Source organism: Jaculus jaculus, chromosome 12 (assembly GCF_020740685.1).
Source record: "Jaculus jaculus isolate mJacJac1 chromosome 12, mJacJac1.mat.Y.cur, whole genome shotgun sequence".
Lineage (NCBI taxonomy): Eukaryota > Metazoa > Chordata > Mammalia > Rodentia > Dipodidae > Jaculus > Jaculus jaculus.
In genome coordinates, this window is record NC_059113.1 from 32,938,733 (window position 1) to 32,965,827 (window position 27,095).

The window sequence follows — 27,095 nt, forward strand, 5'->3', positions numbered from 1 at the left end:
CACTCCTTACTCTGCCAAACAGCACGTTTTTCACAGCTTCTTGCTTTTACTGTAGACCTGGATTAAGAGCAGTGAGGAGTAACCTTGACATGGCTGATGCTATGTTCCTCCACCAAATTAGGTCTCACTCAAGTTCTCAGGCCGTGGGCAGAATGAAGACAGATTTGTTGTTTTGAACTAAACATGCATAGCCTCCGTCCCAGGTCCCAAGAGTCCTCGCTCCCTTCTGAAACCTCATGAGCCAGGCTTTCCCTGTACAGCTCCCCATGACCGTTGGCCACTAAGTGCAGATGGTAGTCTGGAGGCGAGTAAGGCACCCTGACTGAGGGAAGCATGGCACACTCACTGTCGTCTACTTTGGTGCCATTGGAGCTCAGGTGAGACACTTTCCCTGGCCATCCCTATGGCACTCCCTACCATGCACACGGGCCCCTCAAGGACCTGTCAGCTCCTCTGTTGAGGCTTGTGGCAGCTGGAGCCAGGGCTCTCCCCACTTCAGGTCACTGGCTCCTCTGATGCTCATCCTCACACTGCTCTCAAGTGGACACTGAAGTCTTGATTGAAGTATCCTAGCTTCACTGCCAAGTTCACCTGAGGCACATGCCCCCATTATGCATCCTTTTCACTCACCTCGATGCTGCAAACATGGCTTTTCTTCAAGAAAAGACACCGGAAGCAATACCACAGAGGGGGCACCACACTGGCCAAAGCTACCCAAAGCACTGGAGAGCACCTCTCTCCAACACTTCACGCAGGTCATATTCTTTGTCTTTAAAGGTGAAGGCCGTGGTGCCAACAGGGAGCCCACATGGAAGTACTCAAGGCCGCTAGCAAGGTGCTGTCATTACTCAAAGTGAAACAACACGGTGACTTCCTTCACAGGTATCTATAAAAGGAGATGGTGAGTCAGGATACAAGGGGCAAAAGGTGGAGCAAAGCTACACACAGCAGTCACGGGAGGGGACATTCACTGCTGGCACTTCTTCAGCTGGTTCAGAATTGAGTCCCTGGCTATACACTGGCTCCTCAGATGGTTAAATGAACTTGTTCCCAAAGCTCTTCCTCCGTGAAGACTTCTAGGAATGCAAAGGCAAGGTCACATTTTCAAACTGGGACCCTTCTATTTCCCCATTAGTAAAATGAAGAGGGTTAAAGTAAAAGGCCTGTGTAGCCATCAGATGTTCAGGGTCACTTGTTCACTGCTCTACCACCAGGGTTCTTGGCCCATTGAATGTTGAGCAAGCCCACCACAGCAAATGAGAAGGGACAAATCTTTATTTTGTGCTAAATTAACTGCCATTTTATTCCAGATTATAACATAGGCAGAGAATAAACACTTAAGGGCTTTGTGAGACAAAAATTCAACTTTACGAGAAAGGATGCAACTTTTCTCCCTGAAAAGCTGGCTGGTTGTGGACCTACCTCTGTGGCTCTGTGCTCCTGGGAAGCCTTGCCTAGTAAACTGTAAGGAAGGTGAACAGGATTCTGAACGCGGCAGCCTTTAGGCCTCTGACGGAGACCAGCATCCCACCATTCACCCTCCGTGACGCTGCCCCGCTCTCCAGCCTCCCCGCAGCCTGTCACTGCTGCCCTCCAAGAGCAGCTGCTCTCCAGCAGAAAGCAGTCACAGCGACTGACGGGGTGGGCCCAGGCAGGTGCCCGAGCTGCAAGTCTCTCTGTGCCCCAGCCAAGGTTCTTTGTTTCTTGAGCTTGCAGGGCTTCTGATAACTCCTAAGAGCAGGGATGCAATACCCCAATAGAGCTGAAGGAAAATGAGCCGATCAATTCCCACAAGCTGGAGCTGAAGAGATGGCAGAGCAGTTAAGGTGCTTGCCTGCAAAGCATACGGAGCCTGGTTCAATTCCCCAGTACTCATGTAAAGCCAGCTGCACAAAGTGGCACATGCACCGGGAAGTTGTCTGCAGCAGCTAGAGGCCCTGGCACTCCAATTCTGTCTCTCTCTTCTATCTCTCTCCTTGCAAGTAAATAAATAAATAAGAATATTCAAAAAATTTTAAAAATTTCCACAACCATAGCACATCTAGTCCACTTCCACTCTAAGTTATAAAACATTTGCCAAAACACAATGTTTTAAAAATGCCAAGTTTTTATTCTTCCTTTTGTTGCAGAAAATAAATACAACCACATATCCCATATGCTTGTCTAGAAAAGCATTTCTAAAAATGTCACCCACTGGAATCAACAAGTGGCTTTTCACCCACAAATTTCAGACAGCAGTTCATTTTCTCATTAACTATTTTGAACACTTGAATCAAGCAACTTTGGGAAAAAAAACAACTGTAAGTTTAAAAATCTTATCCCAAGTGTACTTTTTTTCAATGGTTACAGTAAAACAATTGGGTTTTAACTCATTTTATCTAAGGAGGTTTTTCTTTTATAAAAACTGCCCCCCAATTTCACAAAAACCCAAACTAACATGAAAAGTTGGTCTGTCTACCTTTGCAAACATCAGCCAGGAAAGAAGGCGTGGAGAGAGGAAGGGAGGGAGGAAACGCCCTGGCCAGTCAAGTCAAGTGTACTTGGCCAGGCATCATATCCCCCAGCACTCATGCCCAGGCTTCCAGTTTGGCCCTTGGGAGTTCTGACACAGGAATGTGGTTCAGTCATCCAAGCCTATGTTTCTGAAAAGGTAAGACATAGACTCCCCGTTGTGAATGCGACGGATGGCTTCTGAAAGGATCATGCTGATGTCCACAGTTTTGATCTTGGGGCACTGGAGCTTCTGGATTTCATGTGGGATTGTATTGGTAACAACCACCTGTAAAGCACAAGAAACACCAAGAACATCAGATGCCAAGCAACTTCAAGGCTAACTCATGTGTGAAGTCCTGGGTCCAGGGCCAGCACCACACAAATAAAATTAAAAAAGAAAATGGCCAGAGTCAGATGTGGTGGCGCACACCTTTAATCCCAATACTCAGGAGGCAGAGGTAGGAGGATCACCACGAGTTCAAGGCCACACTGAGACTACATAGTGAAATCCAGATCAGCCTGCGCTAGAGTGAAACCCTACCTCAAAAAACCAAAAATAATAAAATAGCTGGGCATGGTGGTACACACCTTTAATCCCAGCCCCTGGGAGGCAGAGGGAGAGGATCACCACAAGTTCAAGGCCACACTGAGACTACATAGTGAATTTCAGGTCAGCCTGGGCTAGAGCCAGACCCTACCTTGAAAAAACAAAAAATAAACAAAATGAAATAAAATCAAGTAAACCCAAGGAAGGGCTGGAGAGATGGCTCAGCAGTTTAGGTGCATGCCTGCAAAACCTAAGGATCTGGATTCAACTCCCCAGCATCCACATAAGCCAGATGTACAAGGTGGCACGTGTCTCGAGTTCACAGTGGCTAGAGGCCCTGGTGCACCCATTCTATCTCTCTCTCTCTCATATGGGATAACTAAATAAATATAAAAATTAAAAAAAAAAAGTGGATCCTAGCTACAGATGATTGGGCTTCTGCGTGAGAATGAAAATACTTAGTAGCAGAGGCCAGTAAGGTAAAAAGGAGACATAAAGGGAAGAGAAAGGAAGGGAGGAGGATACTTAATAGGTTGATATTGTATATATGTAATTACAATGATTGTAATGGGGAGGTAATATGATGGAGAATGGAATTTCAAACGGGAAAGTGTGGGGGTGGGGAGGGAGGGAATTACCATGGGATATATTTTATAATCATGGAGAATGTTAATAAAAATTAAAAAAAAAAAAAGAAACATTAAGGATGCAGGTGGGAGGTACCCACTTCAGCGGAGGTCTGGGTAGGAGCAGTCTGAGGGGTGCTCGTGCTGGTCTAAGCAGCAGGGTGGTAGGAATGGGCTGATTTGCTGGGCAGTCACGTCCTTGCACTATGTTGTCTGATTTCATAATTTTATTTCTAAAATTTAACAAAGTATTGTGACAACCTAACATTTAAATCAATTTCAGTTCATTCTTTCAACTATTAAAGCCCAGATGCTTTGGTCTCCAAAAAAAAAAAAATTTTTTTATTAGCCAGGTGTGGTGGTGTATGCCTTTAATCCCACCACTTGGGAGGCAGAGGAAGAGGACTGCCATGAGTTCAAGGCTACCCTGAATCTGCACAGTGAATTTAAATCAGGTGTAGTGGCACATGACTTTAATCCCAGCACTTGGGAGGCAGAGGTAGGAGGATCGCTGTCAGTACAAGGCTACCAAGTGAATTGCCATGAGTTCGAGGCCAACCTGAGACTCCATAGTGAATTCCAGGTCAGCCTGGGTTAGAGTGAAACCCCACCTCGAACCCCCCCAACACCCAAAGTAAATAAATAAATAATAAAAGCCCTTGTTCATGACAGTTACAAAGCACAAGTAGCTACTATCCAGCAACCTCCAAAGAGAAATTAAAGTTGTCCCCACACATGGATCTGATTATTTTTTATATATTTATTTATTTTTGGCTTTTTGAGGTAAGGTTAGCATAGAGCAAGATTCTACCTCAAGAAACCAAAATAAATAAACAAAATTTATTTATTTGTTTGCAAAGCAGAGAAAGACAGAAGATAGACACAGAGAATGGGTGTGCCAGGACCTCAAGCTGCTACAAATGAATTCCAGATGCACACACCCCTCTGTGTATCTGGCTTTCATGGGTACCGGGGAACCAAACTTGGGTCATCATACTTTGCAAGCAAATACCTTAACTGCTGAGCCAGCTCTCCAGCCCTGAATCTTCCATTTTTAACTACCAGTTAGCTCACTCTTGTTCCTGCTGTCTGTGAGGATGGACTTGGATGTGCTAGTACCCAGGAACCCTCCTGACAGCCAGTCCCACTACCTCATCAATAGCAGATTCTTCAATCAGCCGTGGGGCATCAGAGGATAACAAGCCATGAGTCGCCATCACGAATATCTTATATGCACCTCGTTCCTTCAAGGTCTCTGCTGCAGCGAGAAAACTGTCCACATCATCAATGATGTCGTCCTGTCAAATCAGACAAGGCAAAGGCAATAAACACTTATACAGACAGGCTAGACAGAGAGGTTCAAAAGAAAGGGCTTACTTCAATGTACTGATCTTGATGGCATGGTGGCATGCCTCGGTGCCAGCAACTCCACAATGCCCTTCGAGGCCTCTCCCAGTGTTCTCCTACACCTCCCAGCAGGGCTGGCTCCCTCTTTCCACGTGTGTACAGGATGGGCTGGAACTGTGCCCTCCAACATAGAGGCTGTAGGCATATCTTCTGGAAGACTGTTTTAAATGCCCAAGGAAGCTTTTAGATACTTTCAGCTAAGTAATTCAACTGTGGCTTTCCTTAAGAATTTTCTTATTACTCTCCCTTACTTTACAAATTTTCTCCAATGAGCATCTGGGAGAAAACCGGACAACCGTTAGCTTTCACTTTGTTTTGCAACAGGAGTTTGTTATGCTGTTCAGGGCACTCACAGCCTCCTATACTCAAGTGATGCCCCGCCTGTCTGCCAAGTCGCTAGGATGACACACAGGCCCTGCCACCATGCCCTGCTCATGCATGCTTTAATGACACTTTGCCCAGTGCTTCAGAAACATTCCAGATCCCTGGCTCCTAGAGTAGTCTCAACCCTGAGCATTGTCTAGAGCTGAATAAATCCCTAAGTTTATTTTTATTTCTTTTCCTTTTTTTTTTTTTTTTCTTTTTCTTTTTCGAGGTAGGGTCTCACTCTAGCCCAGGCTGACCTGGCATTCACTATGTAGTCTCCCGGTGGCCTCAAACTCACAGTAATCCTCCTACCTCTGCCTCCCAAGTGCTGGGATTAAAGGCGTGCGCCTCCACACCCGGCTCTCTTTTCCTTTTTGAGATAGGGTCTCACTCTAGCCCAGACTGACCTCGAATTCACTATGTAGTCTCAGGGTGGCCTTGAACTCATGGCAATCCTCCTACTCCTGCCTCCTGAGTGCTGGGATTAAAGGTGTTCGCCACCACACTCAGACTATGCTATTTTATACATGTTACTTTCTAGATATATATTAGTTTTAATCTACTGCTAAAATAGTTACAAACACTGTGGAGATCAGCTTGACAGGTTCTTGAGACTACATCTGTAACTAACAAGAACCAAAAACGGACCTTATGGGGTAGAGAAATTAAAGTTGTTCCCACAAAAACCCACACATGGATCTGATATTTTTTATATATTTATTTATTTATTTTTGGCTTTTCGACGTAGGGTCTCACTCTAGCTCAGGTTAATCTGGAATTCACTATGTCGTCTCAGGGTGGCTTTGAACTCTCAGTAATCCTCCTACCTCTGCCTCCCAAGTGCTGTGATTAAAGGCACACGCCACCACAACTGGCTAATTTTATTTATAATCACTAAAACCGGGAAACAATCTACTTGTCCTTTAACAAATAGTTAAATGTGGTTGGAGAGATAGCTTAGCAGTTAAGTGCTTGCCTGTGAAGCCTAAGGACCCCGGTTTGAGGCTTGATTCCCCAGTACCCACATAAGCCAGATGCACAAGGGGGCGCACGCATCTGGAGTTCATTTGCAATAGCTAGAGGTCCACTCCCTTTCTCTCAAATAAACAAAAATAAAAAACAAATAGTTAAGTAGTGGCACCTATGTATCATGGCCTATTGCTCAGCTTTAAGTAAAAAGGAATGTTCTACTACACACAGACCAACCTGGGGGATTGGGAGACAGCTCTGTCAGTAAAGCACCAAGCATGAGAACCGGAGTTCTATTTCCAGAACCCATGTTAAAAAACAAACAGGGCTGGAGAGATGGCTTGGCGGTTAAGTGCTTGCCTGTGAAGTCTAAGGATCCCGGTTCAAGGCTCAATTCCCCAGGACCCACAAAAGCCAGATACACATGGTGGCGCATGCGTCTGGAGTTCGTTTGCAATGGCTGGAGGCCCTGATGTGCCCATTCTCTCTCTGCCTCTTTCTCTCTGTCTGTCATTCTCAAATAAACAAACAAAAATTAACAAAAAAAAAAAAAAAAAAAAAAAAAAAAAAAAAAAAAAAGCAACTTTAAAACAAACAAGGCCAGGCACAGACTTGTAATCCTATAGCTGCAGACAGGACTATCTTTGGGATTCATTGGACAGGTGGTCTAGCCCATTTTGCAAGCTAAAGGCTACTGAGAGACCTTGTCTCAAGAAAGGTTAGACAGGGCTGAAGATAGCCTAGTGGTCAAGGAGCTTGCCTGCAAAGCCTAAGCACCCAGGTTCAATTCCCCAGTACTCACATAAGCCAGATATACAATGTGGCACATGCGTCTACAGTTGGTTTGCAGTGGCTAGAAACTCTGGCAAACCCCATTACCTCTCTCTCAAATAATACTTTTTTTTTTTTTTTTAAAGTTACCATGTACACCAACACATCCTATAGCATTTGGTGACCTGAACTCAATAGTGGTTGAGAGCATGAAACTCTCAGGCTATGATGACCTCTGAGGGGAGGGAGGACAAGCCCTTGGCCACCTGGCTCCATCCTCTTCTCCCAGCCAAAGTCTGAGCAACCAGGTTGGTCATTTCATTCTACAGATGCACTGACAGCATGTGCAGTGCTTCATGACATGTATGTGCATGTGGGTTGTTGCACCCCACACATTTACATCCCTAGATGCCACTGTGTGTTTAAAGAGTTACAATCAACTTATAAAAAATAATTTCCTAGGGCTGGAGGGATGGTGTAGTAGTTAAGGCGTTTGCCTGCAAAGCTGAAGGACCCAGGTTTGGTTCCCAAATACCCACGTTAGCCAGATGTACACGGGGGCACACACTGAAGTTTGTCTGCAGTAGCTGGAGGCCCTGGTGCACCCATACTCTCTCTCCCTCCCTTCTTCCCTCCCCTTTTCTCTGTCAAGTAAATAAATAAAAAATAAAAATTTCCTAGCATATGATCAAATAAATAGATGCACAATGTTTTAAGTTAAAAAGTAGTTACCACCTTTTCTTTCTTTTTTCTTTTTTTAAAATATTTTTATTTATTTATTTATTTGAGAGCGACAGACACAGAAAGACATATAGAGGGAGAGAGAGAGAATGGGCGCACCAAGGCTTCCAGCCTCTGCAAACGAACTCCAGACATATGCGCCCCCTTGTGCATCTGGCTAACGTGGGACCTGGGGAACCGAGCCTCGAACCGGGGTCCTTAGACTTCACAGGCAAGCGCTTAACCGCTAAGCCATCTCTCCAGGCCTCTCTTTTTTCTTTTGAGGCAGGCTCTCACTCTAGCCCGTGCTGACCTAGAACTCACTGCATAGTCCAGGATGGCCTTGAACTCACTATGATGCCCCCACCTCAGCCTCTCCTCCCAGTGCTGCGATTAAAGATGTGTGACATCATGCCTGGTTTTTCTCTCTCTCTCTTTCTGCATGGGTAGTGTAGGCACATATATGTGCCCATGTGGTGACCCATGCTGGCTGGCAGCAGGGTGCCCTCATGGGCAGTGGCTGGAGGGCAAGGTGGGTGTCTCTATTCCATCACTCTTCTACCAGTTCTTATTTGAACCAGAGTCTGTTGATCATGGCACTTACCGGTGTGTGTGTGTGTGCGTGCACACACACACACACACACACACACACACACGAGAGAGACAGAGAGGAAGACAGAGAGACAGAGAGAGAGAGAGAGAGAGAGAGAGAGAGAGAGAGAGAGAGAGAGAGAGAAAACGCGCGCACACGAGCACAAGAGTACCCTGGCAATTCCCTGGTCTGCTTCCCTACAGGACTGGGGTTACTGATGTGCCCAGCTATTTTATGTGGGTTCTGAGGATGGAATTCGAGTGGTTTCTCCATCCTTCTCAGGCACTCATGCTTGTACAGAAATTACTCTTGACCACTGAGCCATCTTCTCCAGGCCCTAGATTTTTTTCTTAACAAACTATTAGCATATTTCAGTTTGTGGGCCAAAGCAAACGTTTAGCATAGGATGCCAACTTGAAATTTAACTCATACCTGGACCTTTATAAGCACATGACTTATAAATAGTTAGCAGAATGAAAATGGTAAATAACTGGTAACAATAAAGGAGGCCTACGTACCACAATGATGGCGATCCTCCCTCCAACATCGCCAACAACCGTGATCGGGGGCTTTTCTTTAGGAATCAGCACTGGTCAGAATAAAACATACATACCTAAATGTCTATGCTAAAAAGTACAACAAAGACTTTAAGAAGTTAATGTCTTATGATTACAAACTCCCAATGCACTAGGAAAAGGGAACCTCCTCATTTGTTGAAGGGCAGCTATAGAACCTTCCATGCTAATATGACACCCAAGAGCGTCTCCTAAAAGCAGGAACAAGAAGTCAAGGGTGGGCTGGAGAGATGGCTTGGCAGTTAAGGCGTTTGCCTGCAAAGCCAAAGAACCGTGGTTCAATTCCCCAGGAACCATGTAAGCCAGATGCACAAAGTGGCACATGTGTCTGGAGTTTGTTTACGGTGGCTGGAGGCCCTGGTGCACCCATTCTCTCCCTCTCTCAAATAAATAAAAGTAAAATATATTAAGAAAAAAAAGTCACTGGGCGTGGTAGCACAAGCCTTTAATCCCAGCACTTGGGAGGCAGAGGTAGGAGGATCGCTGGGAGTTCGAGGCCACCCTGAAACTACAGAGTGAATTTCAGGTCAGCCTGAGCTAGAGTGAGACCCTACCTCGAAAAAAAAAAAAAAAAAAAAAAGTCAAGGACTCCCTTCAAACCACCGTTGCTCAGTATTGCACTGGCTACGCAAGCACACAGTCAGCCAAGACAAATAATGAAAGGCGCCTATCAGGAAGAATCCGGGAAGCTTCCTGCCAGCAGAAGACGCTCTCCTACCACAAAACCCGAAGGAACCCTAAAACTACCATGCCACTGTATGAACTTAGTGTAACAGCAGCGCTGGGCTGAAAACTGAAATGTCCCCCACAGATTCATGTTCTCAGTGCTTGGCCCCCAGCTTCTGGCAGTAATCTGAAGGCTGTGGGGCTTTCAGGAGGCAGGGATCTGGCTGCCAGAAGTAGATCAGTAGAGACAAGCCTTGAAAGTTTTACCTGGCCCTGGTTCTGATTTGACCCTCTCGGCTTTCTGGTCCATGCCATGGGAACAGCTGCAACCTCATGCCCCGGCTGCCCGAGGGGGCGGCTCCTTCTGCCTTAGCTCCCACCCCTGCCAAGGTGAAGTCCCTTCACCACACCTCTCCCACCTCAATGAATTGAAGCCCTTTGGAAACCATAAACCAGTACCCAAGAAAGCCAGATGCACAAGGGTGGCACATGCATCTGGAGTTCGTTTGCAGTGCTTGGAGGCCCTGACGTGCCCATTTTCTCTCTCACTTTATCTCTTTCCCTCTCTCACATCTCTCTCTCTCATTCTGCCTCCTTCCCTCTCTCAAATAAATAATAAAATAAATAAATACTACTTTAAAAAAAGAAGAAAAAAAATTTTTTAAAGAAAGCAACCTCAGGCTGGAGGGATAGTTTAACAGTTAAGGCGTTTGCCTGTGAAGTCAAAGGACCCAGGCTCAATTCCCTAGGACACATGTAAACCAGAAGCAGAAGGTGGCACATACATCTGGAGTTCATTTGCAGTGTCTGAAGGCCCAGTCATCATGCCCATTCTATCTGGCCCCCTGCCAAATAAATAATAAAAAAAAAAGAAAGCAATCTCACACAAGTGTCCAGGAGAGTGAAATGCCTGTGAACACTACAACAGTCTACTATCTTAAACATGCCTTTAGTCCCAGCACTTGGAGGCACTTAGCAGGATTGCTGTGAGTTTGAGGCCAGCCTGGGACTGGGAGTTCCACAGAGTGAGACCCTACCTGGGGGGAGGAAGAGACTGTGTGTGCGTGCGTGTGTGTGTGTGTGTGTATACATACATACATACATATACATACACACACACATACATACATATATACTGCTCTAACTTGAAAATAAAAAAGATCAATAACCCAATTAAAAAACAGGCAAAGTTTATAAACAGACCTTTATGCAAAGATATACAAATAGCTTACAACTGTACAAAAGGACACTTACATCACCAGTCATTGGAGGAAATTCACATGGCAACAAAATGCCATTTCATACCTATAGGATGGCCTGAATTTAGAAACGCTTCAGTTTAAAAAAAAAAAAAACTTTAGTGTTGGACAAACCAGAACCCTTATACACTTGCTGATATAAAATGACAGGAACAATTACTGCAGAAGCAATCCCATTTCTAGGTGTCCAGCACGAGGAAAAATCAAACATCAATGCACACAGCAGCAGCAGACACGAAAATGGAGACAAACCAAATTCCTATGACCTGACTGACGGCCTTGGTGCGCCATGTACAATGGGGCTCGGCTCCCTCCAATTCTGGAGCAGGCCTTCTTGGCAGCCCACGCAAGGCCTGGGTCAGTCCTCCAGAAGGCACAGGCAAGAAGTCAGGGTGGCATCTCTGGGCAGTGCCACCCTAACTGGTCACTCCTTGTTGCCCGTCTCTCCCTTCTGCAACAGGAGTGTTTGGCCTGGGTCTATACCACTTGTGTTCTGGAAGCTCACAACTTAGTTCACAGGCTAGGAAGGAAATCAGAGGTAGAGGTGAAACCGCTTCAGAATGATGCATACCTTGAGTTCACCCACCTCTGACTGAGAAGGTATTTATGTGAGACTTGGGACTTTTGAACTGATGGTTAAAACTAAGTTAACATTAACTGGAATTTAGACTTTTAGGACCTTGAGAAGGAAAGAACACATTTTGCATGTGGGATCGATATGAATTTGGAGGCCAAACGTGAAATGGATGTTTCCATACCTCCAAATTCACGTTGAAACAAAAATGTATCAATACTGTAAAGTAATTAGGCTATAAGGGGTCTACCTTGGTAAATAGGTTTAGAGCCTTGATTAAAAGCTCTGGGAGGGCTGGAGAGATGGCTTAGTGGTTAAGGCACTTGCCTGCAAAGCCTAAGGACCCAGATTCGAGTGCCTAGAACCCACATAAGCCAGGTGCACATAGTGGTACATGTGTCTGGAATTCATTTGTGGTGGCTAGAGGCCCTGGCACATCCACTCTCCCCCCGCCACATCTCAAATAAAATAAATAAATAAATAAAGCAAGGAAGCAAGCTCTGGGAGTCTTCTATCCTCTTCTACTGCATAGGCTGCATCTACGAGGCCCTTTCCAGGCACCACGACGACTGGCACCTTGACCTTGGACTTCCCAGCCTTCACAACTGGGAGACTATAGTCTCTAAATTATTCAGTCTAACGTATCTTGTCACAGCAGCCTCAGTTGGCAAAACTGACAGGTGTCCTTCTGCCTTTACTCTCTCATTTCCAAACAACCCTATTTCACAGGCTACGTGATGAGCTACGCACATAAGCAGCCAAAAATAAAATACAGGGCTGAGGAGATGGCTAAGCAGTTTCAAGGTGCTTGCTCCACAGTCCTGCTATCCTAAATTCAATCCCAGCACGCATGTAAAGCCAGAAACAAAAGGAAGTGACTGTAATCCCGACTGCCTACAGCAAGAGAAAGTGGTCCAGCAGAGTCTTGAAGCTCACAAGCAGCTAGACTGGCCTTCCCAGGGGCAAGACAAGAGACTCTGCCTCAGAGAAGGAAGCAGAGAGCACCCTCAAATTGAAGCTGTCCTCTGACCTCTATATGTGCACTGTGTTGCGTGCGTGCACACACAAAATTAACAGGAATAAATTTAACAATAAGATTCACCTAGCCCTCTCCCCTGCCCAACAATTCAAACAGGCCCGGGATTTTGCATAAAAAATAACACAATACTGAACTTTTGCTTATGTGAGATGTGCTTTGGGATGCACTGCTGCATGAACAAATGGCATTTCCTGAAATGCTGCATCCCAGTCTCAACAGCTCAACTCCTCCTTTGTCTCTCCTGCCATCCAGAGGCCAGCAAAAGCCTAACTGTTCAAATCCAGCCAAGATGATGTTTATCAGTTTCTGTCAATTCAAAAAAACTAAAAAGCTAGGGCTGGGGAGATGGCTTAGTGGTTAAGGTACTTGCCTGCAAAACCAAAGAACCCAGGTCCAATTGGCCAGGACCCACATAAACCAGATGCACAAAGTGGTATAGGCGTCTAGAGTTTGTTTACCAGGCCCTGGTGTGCTCTCTCTCCCTCTTCCCCCCTATATATATCTTCTTCTCTCTCAAATAAATAAAAATTAAATTAAATTAAATGATTGGGTAGATGGCTCAGTGGATAAAGTGGTTGTCACACAAGCCAGAATACCTGAGTTCAGAATCCCAGACTCCATGTAAAAAGCTGGAAGTGGGGGCTGGAGAGAGATGGCTTAGTGGTTAAGCACTTGCCTGTGAAGCCTAAGGATCCCGGTTCGAGTCTCAATTCCCCAGGACCCACGTAAGCCAGATGTACAAGGGGGTACATGTATCTGGAGTTCGTTTGCAGTGGTTGAAGGCCCTGGCACGCCCATTCTCTATCTATCTGCCTCTTTCTCTCTCTAATAAATAAACAACAACAACAAAGGTGGAAGTTGATGCAGAGATGGGAGGGAATTTCCAGGAAGCTCCTAGACCAGCTAGCAGCAGTGAACGAAGAGGAGAGATCCGAGAGATCCTGCCTCGAATGAGGTGAAAGGTGAGGACTGATGCCAGAAAGTTGTCCTCTACCCTCGTCATGGCACACACACGTGGCTACACACACACACACTCTCTCTCTCTCTCCCTCTCCCTCTGAAAAAAAAATTAAGAGAGTTCCTAATAAAAAACCCAAACCTCCAGAATTCAGACAGCCTCACACCCAAAGGGCAGTGGCAGAGGCCCGCAGTGCACTCACTGGGGATCTCCAGGCTGGGGTGGATGGCGGCGGCGCTCCTGACCATGGGCGGGGAGTGCCGCCCGTCCACGAGGTCCGACTCGGCGTCCTGAGCTTCTCCGTGGATCACTGCAATTCCCAGGCGCAAGCGCTCTGCAAAAGACTGCGCCCTGCAGGGAGTATGAGACATAAGTCAAATAGCAAACAGCACCTGTGGCCTGCTAATATCTAGGGAAAGAACAATTAGAATAAGGAAAATACAGTCCCAGTGTTAGAAACACCTGTAATTCTGAATGTCTGGTATAGAAATGATTTTAGATGGCTTGGCTGTTAAGGGCGCTTGCCTGCAAAGCGGAAGGACCCAGGATCAATTCCCCAGGACTCACGTAAATGAGATGCACAAGGTGACACATGCATCTGGAATTTGTCTGCAGTAGTTAGAAGCCCTGCTGGGTGGCCATGTCTCTGCCGGGGTCTGAAGGGGCTCAGCCTCTTCAGCCATCAGTGGACTTCCCATGGGTCTGTAAGCTTCAAATAAATCCCTTCCTGCTTTGGAAGTTCATCCAGCAATGTGGAACTGTCTACAACACCCAGCCTCCTGAATGACCAGATTAAAGGCCTGAACCACCGTGACGTGTTAATTTTCTTTTCTTTTTGGAGGAGGGGTGTTCGAGGTAGGGTCTCACTCTAGCCCAGGCAGACCTGGAATTTATTCTGTAGTCTCAGGGTGGCCTTGAACTCATGGCGATCCTCCTACCTCTGCCTCCTGAGTGCTGGCTTTAAGAGACACCTAGCTAAAATTGAAATGAATTATCTCATAATTAACTCGTGGCAGTTTGGATATCCTCCAATATATCCAGGAGCTTATGTTTAGTTTTATTGTGTTTTGGGTTTGGAAAGCATTAGTTTTGAAATTTTTTTATTAGTTGTTTTGAATTTTTTAAATAAATTTTTAAAATATTAGTAACTTCCATGATTGTAAACAATATCCCATGATAATTCCCTCCCTCCCCCCACTTTCCCCTTTGAAGCTCCATTCTCCATCATATCCCCTCCCCCTCTCAAGTAGTCTCTCTTATTTTAATGTAATGATCTTTTCCTCCTATTACGATGGTCTTGTGTAGGTAGTGTCAGGCACTGTGAGGTCATGGATATCCAGGCCATTTTGTGTCTGGGGGAAGCGCATTGTAAGGAGGCTCTTACAATCTTTCATCCACCTCTTCTGCAATGGACCCTGAGCCTTGGAAGGTTGTGATAAACATATTGCAGTGCTGAGCATGGAGAAGTTTTCTATCTGGATCAAGTCCAACTACCAAATGGTATGTAGGTTAAGTGTGTGTTTAAAAATACTTTTTTTTTTGGCCAGGTGTGGTGGTGCGCACCTTTAAATTTTTTGTTTATTTTTATTTATTTGAGAGCAATGGAGAAAGAGGCAGAGAGAGAGAGAGAGAGAGAGAGAGAGAGAGAGAGAGAGAGAGAGAGAGAAAGGGCATGCCAGGGCCTCCAGCCACTGCAAATGAACTCCAGACGCATGTGCCCCTTGTGTCTCAAACTGGGATCCGTAGGCTTCACTGGCAAGCACTTAACCAATAAGCCGTCTCTCCAGCCCCTGGTGCACACCTTTAATCTTTAATATTTTGAGAGAGTTGAGAGAGTGAGAAAGAGAGAGAATTGATGCACCGGGCCTCCAGCCACTGCAAATGAACTCCAGACACGTGCACCACCTCGTGCCATGTGCGGCCTTGCAGGCTTGCATCACCTTGTGTGTCTGGCTCATGTAGTAACTACCTGAAGTTGAACACGGGTCTTTAGGATTCAAAGCCAAGTGCATTGACCATTGAGCCATTGCTCCGACCTGCGTAGTATTTTAATGAACTGGGATTTTATTATCATAGGAGGCCCTGCGTTTTATTCAATCAAACAACTCCCCCCAATTCTGTCTAGCTCAATGTCACGTTCCTCTGTTTTACTCTAAGAAAGAAACCAATTTTAGTGTTGAGGATCAAACCCTGACACTGAGCATGCCAAGCACAGGTTCTAGCACTGAGCTACATCCCACCCCTCTCCAGGTTTTATATTTTACATTTATGTCTATCACTCATTTTAAGTTGATTCTGTACATGCTGTGACATATAACTCCAAATTCATGAAGTTGCAAATGAACATTCAATCACTCCAGCACCATCAACTGAAAACCTCCAGTGCATTTCCTGAACCTGCAAAGAACACACTGCCGCACAGGCTCTCCTTCTGGACTCCCCTCTGCTCCACTCATTTATTTTTGTATCTTTATCCCACTGTCATATCATCACGACTGCCACAGCTTTAGTGCTGAATTTAGGTAGTGCTAGACTTTGTGTTTTTTCCATGTTTTTTGTAGCTATTCTAGGTTGTTTGCACATCCACAGGCATTGTACAATGAGCTTATTCATCTCTACAAAGTAGAGATGGAATTTTGAATGGCACGGTGTCAATTCTATAAGCCAGTTTGGAGAGAAATTACATCATAACAATATTAGTCTTTCAAACCCCATGAACACAGCATCTCCATCTGGATTATTCATTTATTTTCTTATATTCCAAAGTAGGGTCTTACTCTAGCCCAGAATGATCTGGAATTCACTACATAGCCCCAGGCTGGCCTTGAACTCACAACAATCTTACCTCTGCTTCCTGAGTGCTGGGATTAAAAGTGTGTGCTACCATGCTCAGCTTTCCATGTGGATTTTTAAAGATTTTATTTATTTATAAGCATTGAGATAAGAGACAGAAAGAGTATGAGCATGCCAGGACCTCAAGCCACTGCACACAAGACTCTAGATGCATGCACCATTGTATGCTTCTGGCTTTATGTGGGTACTGGGGAAACGAATTAGGGTTGTTAGACTCTGCAGGCACCTTAACCGCTGAGCACTCTCCCCATCCCCTCTGTGTGGATTTTCAAGTTCAACAAGGTCTTCGGTATACAGAATGTGCACAGCTTCAGGCACATTTATTCCTATGTGTGTCATATACTTTGATGCTCTTTAACGATTTTATTATTTATTTATTTATTTACAAGTGGGTGTGGGCATGCCAGGGTCTCCTGCCGCTGCAATCAAATGTCAGGTGGATGCACCATTTTTTTTTGGTCTGGCTTTATGTGTCTGGAAAACTAACCTAGGCCAGCAAACCTTGCAAGCAAGTGACTTTAACCACTGAGCCATCTCCCTAGCTTTGACAGACAATTTTTCCATTCAGTTTCCAGTGGCTTGTTGCAAGAATACAGAAATGGTTGGTTTTGAGTATTGGCTTTGTATCTTACGAGCTTGCACAAGGAAGCTGAAAGTCCTCATTACAGTCTTACAGAGTCCTTCAGGTTTGCTATGTGAGTGGTCAAGCCATCTGCACATCCACCTGCTTTACTTTCTCCCATGTGGCGTTCCTTTTGTTCTCATTCTACCACCCAGACTTGCAAGACAATGCAAAAGGGAAGCATGAGAGCAGACAGCCCCATTTTGTTCACAATGGTAGGGGAGAGCAATCAGTTTGTATCACTGAGATGACAGCCACAGGTTTTCCAGAGATCTTCATCAGATGGAAATGGTCCCTTCTAGCTGGGCATGGTGGCACACACCTTTAGTCCTACCACTTGGGAGGCTAAGGACAGAGGATTATTGTGTGTTTGATGCCAGCCTGGGCTACAGAATAAGTTCCAGGCCAACCTGGGCTAGTGTTAGACCTGCCTTGAAATGACCAAAAGAAGAAAATCTCCTTTCTTATCATTTAAAATTTTCATCAGGAATAGAAGCTGGATTATGTCAAACCTTTGGAGTTTAATATAATTTAATCATACGGGCTTTTTCTTCGTTGGTTGTTCATTAGCATAGTGATTTACATTCACTGACCCTTAAAGAATACTAAGATAACTTCACACTCTTGAGCTAAACTCCAAAATTCATGTTATATATGTATATGTGTTATATACTTCATTGGATTCAGTTTTCTAAAACATTGCCTCAGAATTTTACAACCATATTCATTGGGGACAATGGTTTGTAGTTTTCTGTGTGTCTGTCTCCTCTTTGTTAGGGTAAAAGGCTCTCACTGAATGAGGTGGGAAGTGTATGTTGCTTAATTTTCTAGAAAAGTTTATATGGAGCATTATCTCTTTCCCTTAAATGTCCCATACAATTCACCACTAAAATCCCTAGGTTTTTCCCTTTTGGGACCCCTTTGAGCCAGGAAGGGGAAACCCTCCTAGCTTGGGAGTTTTTCTTCTCTCATTTTTACTCTCTCTTACTAAGTCTTTCATGACTTACCACACTTAGCAGGCATGGTAGCTCGTGCCTGTAATCTCAGCACTCAGGTCAAGGCAGGAAGACTGCCAAGAGCTTGAGAACAGTCTGGGATACAGAGTATCCCAGTTTCAAGACCATGTTTCACAAACCTCAAAATAAGCCAGGCATGGTGCATGCCTTTACTTTTTTTTGGGGGGGGGGGTTTCGAGGTAGGGTTTCACTCGAGCCCACGCTGATCTGGAATTCTGTGTAGTCTCAGGGTGGCCTCACACTCAGTGATCCTACCTTTGTCTTCCAAGTGCTGGGATTAAAGACGTGCACTACCATACCTGGTTCCTTTAAAATATATCTATTTATTTGAAAGAGAGAAAGACAAAGAAATAAACAGAGATAGAGAGAGAGAATGGGCATGCCAGGGCTTCTAGCCACTGCAAACAAATTCTAGATGCATGTACCCCCTTATGCATCTGGCTTACGTGGGTCCTGCAGGGGGGTCAAACCTGGGTCCTTTGGTTTTGCAGGCAAGTGCCTTAACCACTAAGCCATCTCTCCAGCCCCATGCCATTACTTTAATACCAGCACTCAAGAGGATTGCTGTGAGTTCAAAGCCAGCCTGAGACTACATAGTGAATTCCAGGTCAGCCTGGGCTAGAGCAAGACCCTACCTCAAAAAAAAAAAAAAAAAAAAATCCTCGGAGATAGTTCAATGGTTAAGAGCAAGCACTTGCTATGTAAGCATGAGGGTCCGAGAGGGCCTGAGATTGCCTAAGTTCAATTCTCCACTACCCATGTAAAAAGCTGGGTATGGCCACGCTTGTCTGTAACCTCAGTGGGGGTGGGGATGATAGGAGAATGGAAAACCTCTAGGTTTGCTGATGGAAAAATGGTGAAAATGGCAGCTCTGGATTGAGCGAGAGACTTCACCTCAAGGAAACAGGAGGATGAGTAAAGACACCTGATGATCTCTGGCTTCCACACAAGTGCACACAAGGTGTGCACATCTACACACACACACGAGTGTGTACATTAATGCCATCACATCAAATATATTCCACACACATGCCAAAATTAAATAAATCACTAAATAAATACATACATAGGAGCTGGGCCCAAGAGTTTTTCTCTGCGTGAAGGCCTTCACGGGTACATTTTCATTTGACCTCTGGAGCAGCTCTAGTGTATGCAGGCTCCCAGTTCCTGCGCAGGCTTGGCAGGTCGCGTCATCAAGGATTTTGTCCTTTCCATTGAACCTTCAGAACTTATAGCATGATGCTGTTTTAATTCTCCCTGAGTATCTTGCCATCTCTGTAAGATTTGTGGGGATCTCATGTCTGTCATTCCCAACACTGGTAACTTGTTTTGTTTTTGTCCTGAACAGCCTAGGCTGATCAACAGCCTTATTTTCTCAAAGACCTAGGTTCAGCTGTCACTGTACTTCTCCTTCAGTCTTCACTCTTTTCCTCTGTGGTGCAGATGTGAGGCCTTTGCTATTAAGTGTATGTCTCTTCAGTGGTGTCACAAATTCTCACCTCTGTCCTACCTGCTTCCTAACTTCTCTTTGCTTTCTCTGACCTCTGGGTCCAGCATGTCCATCTCCCCCACTGCGCCAAGAGTGTGGCCTAGGACCTGGTCTTCATAAAGAAGCCAACAGTCTGCTCCAACACCAACAATTAAAATATGGGTCTTATGGGGCAGGCATGGTGGCACACGCCTTTAATCCCAGCACTCGGGAGGTAGAGGTAGGGGGATTGCCATGAGTTTGAGGCCACCCTGAGACTACAGAGTGAACTCCAGGTCAGTCTAGACTAGAGTGAAACCCTACCTCGAAAAAACAAAAACAAAACAAACAAACAAAAAATCTTATCGAATAGCTGACAGAAACAAGAAAAACCCAAAGATTATTATACTGAATCTCAAGCGTGCTCTGCTCAGCCATGGCTTCAACACTTCATTGACATGTTGAGAGCAGGCCTGTGCGCTACAGGGGCATAAAGCCAAGCACTGGCAGCTTTCCTAGGTGCTGTACACAGCCAAGGAAAGCTTTGCTACAGTGCTGGCAATTGCTTTAATAACCTACTTTATGCACGACAGTGGAGTGTTCAGCACTAAGGGAGACATCTCTCCTATACCCTCTAAGAATGAGGGTCCACTGCGGAAGAGGTGGCAGAAAGAATGCAAGAGCCAAAGAAAGGGGAGGGCTGCTTACAATGCTGCCTTCCAGACACACAGCAGCTTTGATATTCATGACCTCACAGTGGCTGACATTACCTACCCAAGACTTGCATAGTGGGGGTGGGGGGAATGAAGACATTAAAATACAAAAATGACCAGCAGTCAGACTGACTGGAATTGTTGAGTGGTGGGGAAGGAAACAAAAATATTTACTTAATAGACATAGTTGGTAGGACAATCTTAACTAAGAAGAAAAACAAGAAAGACCAGGGGAACAACTGTAGCCTGGTCTGGGAGCAGACCTGAGGAGGGGCTGCTCACTCCTACTTACCTCTTGGCTGAGGCTGGAGACTTGGCCACTATGACTGCATTCCTGTAATCTGGGATCTGCGAGAGACAAAAGGCTGGGATTACCATTACATCTCAAAGAGGCTATCTCAATAACCAACAGAAAGAAACCTTCCAGTCTGGAGAGATGGCTTAGTGGTTACAGCACTTGCTTACAAAGCCTAACAACCTGAGTGTGATTCTCCAGTCCTCACATAAAGCCATATAAACAAAGAGGCCCATGCATCTGGAGTTTGTACTTCAGACTAGCATATGATCCTCCTACCTCATTCTCTAAATGCTAGGATTCCAGGCCTGATGTCTAAATTCTTAATCTCCAGGTTTGTGTCATAACTTTTTTTTTGAATAAGAGGCAGAGAGAGAATAAGAATGTATGGGTGCACCAGGACATTTCAGCCTCTCTAAATGAACTCCAGGCGTGTGCGCCCCCTTGTGTGCACAAGCGACATTGCACGCTTGTATCACGTGCATCTGGCTACACGGGACCTGGAGATTCCAAACTTCTTAGGCTTGTAAACACCTTAGCCACTAAGCCATCTCTCTAGCCCTCCTGTCATTTTAATCTTGTTTTTTTTTCTTTTTTACTTTCTTTTCTTTTTTTTGGAAGGGGGGTGTTTCAAGATAGGGTCTTGCTATAGCCCCAGGCTGACTTGGAATTCACTATGTAATCTCAGGCTGGCCTCAACTTCACAGTAATCCTCCTACCTCTGCCCCTGGAGTACTAGGATTAAAGGTGTGTGCCACCTGGCTATTTTTTTTTTTTTAACAATTTATGTGTTCAAGAACTTGGGCTTTTTATTTGTTTTAATTAATTAATTAATTTGATTTTTTGAGGTAGGGTCTCACTCTAGCTCAAGCTGAACTGAAATTCACAAAGCAGTCTCAGGGTGGCCCCAAACTCATGGCGATCCTCCTACCTTTGCCTCTCAAGTGCTGGGATTAAAGGCCACCACACCCAGCAAACTTGGGCTTTTTAAATTTATTTATTTGAGAGAAAGAGAGAAACGTAGACAGAATGGGCGTGCCAGGGCCTCTAGCCACTGCAAACAAATTACAGACATATGTGCTACCTTGTGCATCTGGCTTTACACGGGTACAGGGGAAATAAACCTGAGTACTCAGGCTTTGCAGATCAGTGCTTTAACTGCTGAGCCATCTCTCCAGCCCAAGTTGGGCTTTTATCTTGTTGATTTTCCTATCATCTGGATTTTGCCAATTGTGTGCCTGTGGTATAATAAACTCATACTGCTGCTTTGTCCTCCGTATTTCCCTCACACTAGTAACTAATCCAGGGTTGGCTCTGTGTGAGCATAATCCCTGGGCAAGGTATTAATTAAGTAGTTCTGGGTTGTGTTTCTTGGCACCTCCACCCATAGCACATAGGTCCTGTTAGCATGGGTATCACACGAGCTAGAAGCAGCTTATGGAGAGAAAAGGCTCATTCTGTCTTAACAGTTTCAAGGACAACTTTCTGCCACGGTGGGGAAAGCATGGCAACATCAGGTCTTCACACAGTAGTGGGTGAGTTCAATACTCTCATTTTTTGATACCTCATACCAACTAAAAATCGACTAAGGAAATTTAGAGTCTGGTATACCACAGATCAAATGGACTTAACAGATACAAACAGAATACATCATCCAACATATGCCTAGCATACTTTCTTCCCAGCAAATTCTAGGACACAAGCCTTAACAAATAAAAAAAAGTGAAAATACACCGGGGCATGGTGGCGCATGCCTTTAATCCCAGCACTCGGGAAGCAGAGGTAGGATTGTCGTGAGTTCGAGGCCACCCTGAGACTATATAGTGAATTCAAGGTCAGCCTGGGTTAGAGTGAGACCCTACCTAGAAAAACCAAAAAAAAAAAAAAAAAAAAAAAAGAAGGTGAAAATAATTTGTCTCAGTAGACCATATCAGAATAAAATAGATGTCAACAAGAAGACTACAGTACCAATCAAGCACTTGTTGATTAATAAAGAATACACTCTTTTTTTAAAAAAAATAAATCTTTGCTAATTAACTAGTTTTTTAAATTATTCATGTATCTGCAGTTCATTTGGAGTGGCAGGAGGCCCTGGCATTCCCGTATCCTCGCTCTCTCTCTGTTCCTATCTTTTGTCAAATAATTTTAAAAATAAAATCTATTTAAAAAAAAAAAAGCCGGGCATGGTGGTGCACACCTTTAAGCCCAGCACTTGGGAGACAGAGGTAGGAGGATCGCTGTGAGTTCGAGGCCACCCTGAGACCACACAGTAAATTCCTGGTCAGTCTGGGCTACAGTAAGACCCTACCTCGGGGGTGGGGGTGGGGGGGATCAGAAAGATATGGTGGCTGAAGTATGGTCACTATGAATTTGAGGCCAATCTAGGGCTACAGAGTAAGTCCCTGGTAAGCCTGGACTAGAGTGAGACCCTACCTTGAATAAGCAAACAGAAAAGATCACAAAGATAATAAATAATAATACAATGCAAAGTCTCAGAACAATATGCCAAACCCAAAAGCAGTAGATGGCAAGAAATAATAAATATCAGAGTTGAAATTAATGAAGGTTAGCAGGATAATCAAGTTTTAATCCTGTAGGAACCACCCAAAGAAAAGGAGCTATACTTTTACCAAAATATGAAGACAAAAAAGCTAGAGGCAGCTTACCTCTTCCTGAATGTACTGTAGTAGGAAGGGAGATGCTCTTAAATTATCAACAGGAATGTTGAAGAAGCCCTGAATTTCCTTCTGGTGTAAATCCATAGTAATGAGATGTGTTAGGCCTTCAAAGTAAAGCAAACACATGCACATGTCGTGTTAAAGTGGCCCTGTAGGCACGAAGTGCTGTATATATAGTGGATATGCTGTACACTATGTTACTCTGAAAAACAAAACAAAAAACTTCATTGACCCAGTGTGTTGGCGCACACCTTTAATCCCAGCACTCGGGAGGCAGAGGTGGGAGGATCGCTGTGAGTTCGAGACTACCCTGAGACCACATAGTGAATTCCAGGTCAGCCTAGGCTAGAGTGAGACCCTACCTCGAAAAACCAAAATAATAGTAATAATAATAATAATAAAATAAATATTAAAAGAGGGAATTTAAGAGCCAGGCATGGTGGTGCACACCTTTAACCCCAGCACTTGGGAGGCATCGCCATGAGTTCAAGACTACCCTGAGACTACATAGTGAATTCCAGGTCAGCCTGGGCTAGAGTGATTTCCTACCCAAAAAAAAAAAAAAAAAAAAAAAAAGGAAAGAAAGAAAACAAAAAAAATAAATCACTTCATTGGTCAGAATCTTGAGCATTTGAAATACATGATGTGGTACCTTTAATCCCAGCACTCCTTGGGAGGCAGAGTAGAAAGATTGCTGTGAGTTCAAGGCCATCCTGAGACTACATAGTGAATTCCAGGTCAGCCTGAGCTAGAGGGAGACCCTACCTCAAACCCCCCCACCCCCCGAAAAGAATAGCTATTTAGAATAAGAGGTCAGCTGGGCTGGTATGGTGCTATGTGCCTATAATCCCAGCACTTGGAAGATGGGAAGCCAGGTGAATCAAAAGCTTAGGCTATGGGCTGGATAGATAGCTAAGGCTCTTGCCTGCAAAGCCAAAGGACCCAGGTTCAATTCCCCAGGAGGACCCACATCAGCTAGATGCACAAGGAGCACATATGTCTGGAGTTCATTTGCAGTGGCTAGATGCCCTGGCATGTCCATTCTCTCTGTCTGTCCCTCTTCTCTCTTTGCTTGCAAAATAAATAAATAAAATTTTAAAAAAAAGAAATACATGATGTGGTGGTTTGATTCAGGTGTCCCCCATAAACTGAGGTGTTCTGAATGCTAGGTTCCCAGCTGATGAAGATTTATTGGGAATTAACACCTCCTGGAGGCCGTGTATTGTTGGGGGCTGGCTTATGGGTTTTATAGCCAGTTTCCCCTTGCCAGTGTTTGGCACTTTTTCCTGTTGCTGTTTTCTTATCTGTTGTTGGCCAGGAGGTTGATGTCCACCCTCTACTCATGCCATCATTTTCCCTGCCATGATGGAGCTTTCCCTCAAGTCTATAAGCCAAAATAACCCCCCCCCCATAAAATGCTCTTGGTTGGGTGATTTCTGCCGGCAATGCGAACCTGACTGCACCACATAATTTTCATATCAAATTTAAGTACAGAATGAGCATAAGTGGCAGAAATGATAGCAGCCCAGCATGTCTCTAACAGCCCTGTTACAGCAGGCTGCATCTTTGGGAGTTTCCTTAGGAGGCCTGGCAAAGCTTGCTCTCAAGATCCCCAGCTTTGAAACGGGAGACAATGAAATCTGTCATCCCCATAGTCCTTACAGGGCATCTGATATGACCACCAGAAAAGGCATGGGAACATTTAAATAAGCAGAACCTGGGGCTGGAGGCATGGCTTGGTAGTTAAGGTGTTACGGTAGTTAAGGTAGCTGCCTACAAAGCTTAATTATCTGGGTTTGCTTCCCTAATACCCACACAAAACCAAATACACAAGGTGGCACATGTGTTTGGAATTCATTTATAATGGCTAGAGGCCCTGGCACACCCATTCTCTCTCTCCTTGCAAATAAATAAATGAAATACTTTTTTGAAAGGGAGGGGGCTGGGGAGATGGCTTATGGTTAAGGTGTTTGTCTATGAACCCTAGGGAGTCAGGTTCCATTCTCCAGGACCCATGTAAGCTGGATGCACAAGGCGGCCCATGCATCTGGAGTTCGTTTGCAGTGGCTGAAGGCCCTGGCACACCCATTCTATCTGCTGCTTCCTCTCTCTAATAACTAAAATAAGTAAGATCTTAAAAAAATATTTTTAGCCAGTGTTGCAGTCCGGTTCGCACTGCTGGTAGAAATCACCCAACCAAGAGTAGCTTCTGGGAAAAAGAGGTTTATTTTGGCTTACAGGCTCGAGGGGAAGCTTCACAATGGCAGGGGAAAACAATGGCATGAGCAGAGGGTGGACATCACCCCCTGGCAAACATAAGATGGACCACAGCAACAGAAGGGTGTGACAAACACTGGCATGGGGAAACTGGCTTTAATACCCATAAGCCCGCCTCCAACAATACACTCCCTCCAGGAGGCATTAATTCCCAAATATCCATCAGCTGGGGAGCTAGCATTCAGAACACCTAAGTTTATGGGGGACACCTGAATCAAACCACCACAGCCAGGTGTGGTGGTACACGCCTTTAATCCCAGCACTTGGGGAGGCAAAAGTAGGAGGGTTGCCATGAGTTTGAGGCCACCTTGAGACTAGTGAATTAATTTCAGGTCAGCCTGGGCTAGAGTGAGACCCTACCCCATAAAACCAAAAAAAAAAAAAAAAAAAAAGATATGTAAAAACTTTTTAAAGCAGTACTTGCCCAAAAGAGTAGGGAAATGAGCTTGGTAGTCCAGCCTGGAATATAAGGCTGAAAGACAAAGGAGGTACCTTCCAAAAGACTCAGAAAGCCAGCCTGCTCCCTTTGCCAATGCCAGGCATTATTTTCAAGGAAGTATGTGCCTGAGGTTGCATTTTTTTAAAATTTTATTTATTTATTTATTTGAGAGCGACAGACACAGAGAGAAAGACAGATAGAGGGGGAGAGAGAGAATGGGCGTGCCAGGGCTTCCAGCCTCTGCAAACGAACTCCAGATGCATGCGCCCCTTGTGCACCTGGCTAACGTGGGACGTGGGAAACCGAGCCTCGAACCGGGGTCCTTAGGCTTCACAGGCAAGCACTTAACCGCTAAGCCATCTCTCCAGCCCCTGAGGTTGCATTTTTTAAAACCGAATCTTGTTCCAGCCTTTGTAAAGCTGTACTGGAAAATGTATCCTACAGCATGTGCCCATAAGCAGCAATGACTGAGGGCTTCATTCCTCCTCTGCACAAAGCTATCTATCTTCTGTGATCATACACACTCACAGAAATGGGAAACACATAAGTACATGTACACACAACTTGGAGTATTTAGAAACAGGTGTGAAATATTTAGGCTGCTACTTGAGAATGTTTAACTCAAAACAATAGAATGATTTACAAAACACTCATCTGGTAAAAGAAGCTTCTTTTTGCAGTTGGTAATGACTACTAGGGAGACAGCTTAGCAGTTAAGGCACTTGCCTACAAAGCCAAAGATCCCAGGTTCAATTCCCAATACCCACATAAGCTGGTGGCACATGTGTCTGGAGTTTGTTTGCAGTGGCTAGAGGCCCTGGTGCAACCATTCTCACCATCCCCATCTGCCTCTCTCTCAAATAAATAAATTTTAAAAAATACATATGTCAGTGATGGAGAGATAGCTCTGCAGTTAAGATGCTTGCTTACAAAGCCTAAAGACCTGGGTTCAATCCCCCAGTACCCATGTAAAGCCAGATGCACAGAGTGGCACGTGCATCTGTAGTGTTTACAGTGGCAGGAGGCCCTGGTATGCCCCATCTCTCTGCCTCCTTGCAAATAAATATTATTATAAAAAATAAATTCATAAATAAAGCCAGGTGTGGTGGTGCACACCTTTAATCCCAACACTCTGGAGGCAAAGGCAGGAGGATCATCATGAGTTCAAGGTC

General features: G+C 44.8%; 1 protein-coding gene across 2 annotated transcripts in view; it reads right to left on the reverse strand.

Moving 5' to 3' along the window:
- Nucleotides 1-2,089: 2,089 nt before the first annotated feature.
- Prpsap2 (phosphoribosyl pyrophosphate synthetase associated protein 2) overlaps nt 2,090-27,095 on the reverse strand; it is a 43,088-nt gene continuing 18,082 nt past the window's right edge. For both annotated transcript variants that reach the window (XM_045131544.1, XM_045131543.1), the window contains 6 exons: nt 23,196-23,311; nt 20,527-20,582; nt 13,765-13,913; nt 9,010-9,080; nt 4,818-4,964; nt 2,090-2,779 (listed from right to left, as the gene is read on the reverse strand). In XM_045131544.1, the coding sequence (XP_044987479.1) occupies nt 2,621-2,779; nt 4,818-4,964; nt 9,010-9,080; nt 13,765-13,913; nt 20,527-20,582; nt 23,196-23,311 (698 nt within the window). In that variant the 3' untranslated portion in view covers nt 2,090-2,620. The remainder of the gene's footprint in view (nt 2,780-4,817; nt 4,965-9,009; nt 9,081-13,764; nt 13,914-20,526; nt 20,583-23,195; nt 23,312-27,095) is intronic.